This window comes from Glycine soja, chromosome 17, assembly GCF_004193775.1.
Source record: "Glycine soja cultivar W05 chromosome 17, ASM419377v2, whole genome shotgun sequence".
Taxonomy (NCBI): Eukaryota; Viridiplantae; Streptophyta; class Magnoliopsida; order Fabales; family Fabaceae; genus Glycine; species Glycine soja.
This window is the reverse complement of record NC_041018.1, coordinates 39,490,033-39,496,954: the sequence shown is the minus strand read 5'-3', so window position 1 is coordinate 39,496,954 and position 6,922 is coordinate 39,490,033. Positions and strand designations below refer to the sequence as shown.

At 37.1% G+C, this 6,922-nt stretch overlaps 1 protein-coding gene across 1 annotated transcript; it reads left to right on the top strand.

Annotated features, from left to right (window-relative positions):
- The first annotated feature begins 219 nt into the window (after positions 1-219).
- Positions 220-6,384, top strand: LOC114393928 (QWRF motif-containing protein 2-like). The gene is made up of 6 exons (XM_028355434.1): positions 220-1,929; positions 2,225-2,344; positions 2,950-3,066; positions 3,196-3,285; positions 5,683-5,790; positions 5,921-6,384. The coding sequence occupies exons 1-6, from the start codon at positions 592-594 to the stop codon at positions 6,002-6,004; spliced, it is 1,857 nt and encodes a 618-aa protein (XP_028211235.1). The 5' UTR covers positions 220-591; the 3' UTR covers positions 6,005-6,384.
- Positions 6,385-6,922: the final 538 nt, after the last annotated feature.

Here is a 6,922-nt window from a genome sequence, read left to right as displayed (position 1 = left end):
TATAGATTAATAATAAAATGATCAATCAATTCACGATATCGCAATTTTGATTTTGAGGATAAATTTGATTAGTTATTCTTTAAAAAAAATAAAATAACGTGTCAACAAAGCCTCCAGCCCCACGAAAGCACCGCAAAACTGACGTAAACCATTATCCATTGACGAAACTGCCCCTAAAGTCACGGCGAGTGCATTTATTCTCCCCAACACCGCGCGTACGTGTGCCACAGTGTCAGCGTCACTCTTATGGTGGCTGAGCTTTCTCCCTCTAATTTTGGCGTTAATTTTCCCAATCGCGCACACACTGCTACGACAGTTACACTCCTTACTCGGTCAAGCCCCGGCAAATCGTAACGGTCATATTTGATTATTTTCCATTCCCATTTTTCAACCTTCCTCGTCACATTGAATTCTGTTCAATACTTCATGGAGCTTCTTCTTCGTTTTTTCATGCCATTTTTAGGGTTCTGCGACTCAGCGTGAATTCCAATTATGAATTTCGTGTTTCGAATTTGAGTATTATTGATAATTATGGAATAGTATTAATGTTACTACAATTTTAGTATTTGGAATTTGGAATAAGTAAGAACAATGGTGGCTGCAATTTCTACGGCGATAAACCCCAAGCGACGGCAGACGCCAACTCCAAGAAGAACTCCTCTGTTACCTTCTGAATCGGACAATGCACTCGCTCCACCACGCAGGCCCAAAGCACGAGAAGTTACTTCTCGCTACATGTCTTCTTCTTCGTCTTCGTCTTCCTCTGTTTCGTCTCCTCCGAGACGATGCCAATCGCCGCTGGTGGTGACAAGGACGGTGAATTCCGCAAAAACGAAGCAAACGCCGACGCCGACTCCGACTCCGACGCCGTTTGCGAAGCGGTCACAGTCGGCGGAACGCCGGCGACAAGGAACTCCTCGACCTACGACGGAAGCTCCGGCGGCTCAGAAAGTGCTCTTCACTTCCACCAGGAGCTTGTCCGTCTCGTTCCAGGGCGAGTCGTTCCCGATCCAGGTTAGAACGACGAAACCGCCGCCGCCGTCACAGAGTTTCCGGAAGAGCACGCCTGAGAGGAGGAAGGCCGCGACAACGACGACGCCAACGCCGGTGAGAAACGGAAATTCGGATCACACCGAGAATGCGAGGTCATTAGATCGGCACCGGTGGCCGGCAAAATCGCAATATGCTGATTCCACCGCGCGAAAACAAACTGACGCGCCGGCGAGCGTGGCTAGGTCGTTGCAGAATGTCATGGCGGACGTTCGAGGTTCTCTCGACGCGACGACGTTGAGATCGGAGAGCTACAAAACTAACGGATCTGAGTTTCAGCACGAGGCTGAGTCTATTGCTTCTGATACCGAAAGCGTAACTTCTGGAAGTTCCTCTGGAGAAGGAATTCGAGGTTCTCGAGGACTCGTGGTTCCAGCGAGGTTCTGGCAAGAGCATAATAACCGTTTACGGCGCCAAACGGAAACTCCGTCTTCTAGAAACGGCGTAATTGGAAACAAAGGAACGGTTAGTACTCCTAGTCCTAGACTTCTGGTGCAGAAGAAAACGGCGTTGGATTGTCCTGTTTCGTCGCCACGTGGAGTTCTGAATAGCCGTGCTCTTCAAGGTTCTCCGATCCGTTCCGCGGTGCGTCCTGCGTCTCCGAGTAAGCTAGCGACGCCGTCACTGTGGTCTCCTTCGAGAGGAGTGAGTCCGTCACGAGCGCAAAACGGCGTCGTCAGTGGCTTGAGTAGTAGGTTCGGTGGTGGTAGTGAACCTTCTGTTTTGAGCTTCGCTGTTGATGTTTCGAGGGGGAAGGTAGCGGAGAACCGGATCTTTGATGCGCATTTATTGAGACTCTTCCATAACAGACTCCTTCAGTGGCGTTTTGTTAACGCCAGAGCTGATGCTGCTCTCTCTGCGCAGACATTGAATGCGGAGGTTTTTCTCCTTCTTTTTTGAATTTCAAATATTTTTGTATTGAAATTGAATTGCACTATTAAGAATTTACATGCTTGTGCGTTACTCTTTGAAGATTGTGAATATATCATTTTAGTTTGATATTAGTTCCATTTTATCATATGATCACGAACACCAGTGTCATTTTAACTGAGTAGAGAAAGGTTATTAATATTATATTTATCAGTCTGTTTGCTAGTGATTGTTTTGTTTTCCACACATTTTATTTTGTTATGCTTTATATATTTTTTTTTCTAAATATTCTTTATTGTATCAGAAAAGCCTCTATGATGCATGGATTGCTATGTCGAATCTACGAGAATCCGTTAGAGCCAAAAGAGCAGAGTTTCAGTTGCTGAAGCAACAATTTAAGTTAATATCCATCCTGAAGGATCAAGTAAGATCTACAGCTTCTCTGTTTTTAAGTTTACTACTGGTCTATACTTGAGATTTTGCTTCACTTGATTTAAAATTTTATCGGTTCTCCAGTAGTTTGATTGCCATGTCATTCTGTCCTTCATTGTGCAACTGCCATTTCATGGCATCTGGATTCATGTAATTAGTTTCAATACTGTAATGTGCATTTATTATCTGTATTAAAATTAAAATTATAAAATAAACTATTGTAGATTATTTGTGTTATTTTTGGATTTAGATACATTGACTTTGCTCATTCTTCAGATCTTGTTTTTCAGTTGAAGTTAATAACAAAAAATCAAGGTAGGTTAATGAAATTGTTCCAAAATACATGTTTGTTTGTCTACCACAGGAAACACACACACCTAATGTCTAATGAGGCAAAGCAAGAAAATATGTTCATTTGGGAAAAAGTTAGTTTGGAGTTATCTGGGAGGTGGAATTCTTCCATTGACTGACTAGAATTTAATCCAAGGCAGTTGGAGAGATGTTTTTGTTTGCATGCATATAATGTGGTGGATATGATAGCATTGGATTTGTGTTCAGCTTTCATAGTAAGTTCTTAATGGGAGATTATTTATGCAGATGGTATATTTGGAAGATTGGGCTACTTTGGATCGGTTGTACTCTAGTTCACTTTCAGGAGCTACTGAAGCCCTAAGGGCTAGCACTCTTCGACTTCCTGTTGTTGGTGGGGCCAAGGTATTTTCCTTTTGGCTTCTTGTTTATAATTAAATAATGATTATCTAATTATTGATAGTGTGTGACATAGCCAGTTACTACTTATTATCATATTTGGGACTAATATGAAGAGCTCTGTATTTTGTTCAGACAGATTTGCTAAATTTGAAGGATGCAATTAGCTCAGCAATGGATGTGATGCAGGCAATGGCATCCTCCATATGCCTATTGTCACCAAAGGTATGTGTTTCTTTTGCCTAACCTGGTTTTACAGATGTTGAATCTCAATTATACTTGCGATGAAGACATGGTACAAAAGTGTTGTTTTATTTTTCTAGATTACTTTTTCCTGCCTTTGTATCTCCTAGCTACATTATGATTATGAAAAAAAAGTGATTTTGTTATATAATGTAAGTCTAGTCTTTCCAAGTGTCCAGAAAAGAAAAGTTTAGAAGGTTTGATGTTTATATAATAAGCATTTAGTAATCACTGCAAGCAAGTCCTGCTTCTTAAAATTTCTGAGCTAGCTATATTGCTGATGGTTCCAAACTTAAAGTTCCTTGGCTTCCTGTCCTTGGTTGTTCTGTTAAACTAATGAACTTAACCGCACAGTGCCTATAATATATTCTGGAGAATTGTCCCAGAGAAGACTATTTTTTTTTACCAAATGCCACATGGTGATACCAAGAATGGTACTGAATATCATGGAACCTAAAATTTGAGCAACTTTCCAATTCAAAACCCTGTACTCAGAATTTCACCCTTCAAATTGACTTGCTGGTGTGACTGTGTGAGCGTATCCATGTATGCACCTTTTGAATAGAAATCCATATTTTGAAAAATCCCAACTTTTCATGCGTTGGTGGGTCTTTGAGATCCTTTCAATGACCTATGTTGTGTTCGGGGGATTTCTATATGATTCGATCAATTGTGTGAATAGTGCTGTAGCAATGAAAGTGGATATAGTAATACTGAAAAGACAGTTCTATTTTTATTCTATTAGTATATTTTATCAATATTAAGTTCAGCCATATGTAATTGAATGATAGTGCAAAAAATTTCAATTTTCAGTGCATTTTAATTATATTCATATAAAAATCATGTGAGATATTTGATGTGATGCAGAATGAACAATATTTTCACAATTATGTTTTTAAAGTTCCAGTTCAGATAGTACACTAAGAATTGGTGTTTTGTTATGCTGTTTATCATTATTCTTTGTTTTTAGCCTATATATAGAGTGTGGCTTTTCAGTCAAGAACAAAAGTGGTCATGGATGTGATGGAGAAAATAAGGAAATAGAGAATATCAGTGGTGAAGTGAATGCATTTATTATATTTTTTAAATTCTTTATTCATATTTTCATCCAAGAATGTTGATGTGAATAACATATTTTTAAACCCCGTGATTTGTATATGTAATAAGCAATTGAAGTAAGGTGTTTTGGATCTTTTGTGGAAAATAAATGCTGAGTAAAAATTGTTTGTTACCGCTTTATTGAACTATTAAACAATTGCTCCTTCACGGCCTCCATTTTTTTTCCAGACATTAATCTTCAATTTGAAATAGTAGTTTAAAAATGCAGAGTTTACTGAATAATAGATAGGTATTAATTTGGGAGGAAAGCATTATTACATTCAGCAATCTGATGAATTGATTATTGGCAATCCATTTTTTTTACATTTTGTTCCTCAATTGTGAGAAGAGAGCAATATATCTATCATGGTAGGTTTGTGATGCAGAGTAAACTGAGTGGTATGATTGAAATATAGAGTAAATAGGAATCAATTTAGGAAGAAAACAACTAAAATCCAGTAATCTAATGAGTTGATTATTGGCTTGAATCTGGGTACAAACATGGATCTCTTTATATGCCTATTTTTTCTTCTCTTGTATGCCTCGTCAATCCATGTTAGTCGAGGAGTTCACAGATAATTAATATTTAGACTATCCAAGACACTAATAGAGTAGAGCATAATTCATTTTATGTAAATCGTTCTGCTTTTGATATTAGGTTATTCAATTCTTTCTGTCAAAAACTTCTAAAAGTAAAACAAGGTGACGGAAAAGGAGATGAGAGGATTGTAATATTGTTACTTTGTTAGGTCTTAAAAGTTCAAAATTTTAAAATTAGGTGAGAAACTCGAAGACCATTTGGCTTTAAATTTTAAACAAGATAAATATGGCTGATTTTCTCTTTATCTTTGCATGTGTTATTTTATTTTATTATCATTTTGCTGATGTGTGGTTTGTATTATATATGCTGCTAATGCTTTGGTGGGGAAAAAGGCATAATTGATTTGTTTAGGCTAACTCGTTGAAATGCTCTGTACCCCTCCTGCTTTTGAAATTTTTCTGCTCACATGTATTTATTTTCGTTGTCAACTAACTTTATTTGCTTCACACCACATGTCTACTTCATTTTCTGTTAATTATATGGAGGTGATTTAACAGAAAAGTATAATTGTGGCAGTATAATTCACATGGTTTGTTTTTTTAATTTCTTTCTTTCTGTAAGGTCAGGACTTAGTACATTTATTTGTTTTTTTGGATATCAAGCAAAAGTAGTTACTATTGGTCAGAGAGTTATGTAGCAATTAGCATGCCAATATGTCTGAATTCATTTGCAATTGATAGGTTGGGCAATTAAATTCGCTGGTTGTTGAAGTTGCCAACTTAAGTGCGAAGGAGCGTGTTTTGCTTGAAGAGTGCAGAGACCTTTTGTCAGCGATTACAACTATGCAGGTAAATTTAGTATCTCAGAAAGAGGTCTTGGAGCTTTAAAGTACTTTGGATTTTCCTTGGATGATTTTTAAATGCAGTTGAGGTTATATAACTGACTAGAAACTGGTTAATAAAACCTTTTCTTGAGCAGGTTAGAGAGTGTAGCCTGAGAACGCATGTTGCTCAACTGAAATGCCAACCCAGAAGTACTACAGTGAAAGTAACAAGCAAATAATACACTGTCTGACCACCCGTGCTTACTTTCATTGCTAACTCATAACATAGAAATGGTTATTTCGGCCTTGAATTCAATACATGAAACCATCATTATTGATTGAGAAGAGCTAGTTAGTATGAAAAAGCATAAAAAAACTACAGATAGCACAAATATCCTGGTCAAACAGGATTTTTCCTCAAATTGTACATAGAAATTTGTAACAAGTAGTTGCTCTCTGATTGGTTACACCAGTGAGGGTTGAAATTTGTCTTTTGGGAGTTTTTATACAATTTTTTTTTTCTATAAAAAAGAAAATCCTTGTCATTTGTCTTTTTTGTTAAAGGATGTATATAAACTGTGTAGCATTTTTTTTTTATTTTAGTTGTTTTTTTGTTTTATTTGTGTGTATTAGCTTATGGAAAAAAAAGATGTTGTCAAAATGTGGATACGATGTTTTCTATTTTCCACTCTCCATTGTGAAATTGTTACGCTTGCTTTGAGTTCTCTCACTCACATCCTCGTCAATTAAAATTAGCCAACGAATTTAACCGTTATTTTACTATACAATGTAGCAGTGTAAAATTTAAACTATTGTTGTATTGTTGATTAATTACGTAAACATTAACACTAATGTTTTCAAGTCGTTATTTGCACAAATTAAATTTATATAGGTTGTGTGATTAATCTGTTGTCGAACAAATTTAATTGCCTATATGGAATATGGAAAAGTATCGATAAACCCGACAACCTGGTTAATACTGATGTGGTCCATAACTGTTTGTTCATAATGAGCTGAACCGGATTGCCGATCATTCTAAATGAGCTCTGACTTGCTTCACGTAAGTTCGTGGGTTCTCGAATTAATCTGTCACTTTGTCATTATTTCGGGCTCTTCCTTAAGGTTATTCATTTATGGGTTGTAGTTCTTCAACTTTT

Coding starts and splice junctions, on each gene's coding strand:
- LOC114393928 (XM_028355434.1), top strand. CDS start 592: ATGGTGGCTGCAATTTCTACGGCGATAAACCCCAAGCGACGGCAGACG. Junction 2,345..2,949: donor TATCCATCCTGAAGGATCAA/GTAAGATCTACA, acceptor TTATTTATGCAG/ATGGTATATTTGGAAGATTG. Junction 3,067..3,195: donor CTGTTGTTGGTGGGGCCAAG/GTATTTTCCTTT, acceptor TATTTTGTTCAG/ACAGATTTGCTAAATTTGAA.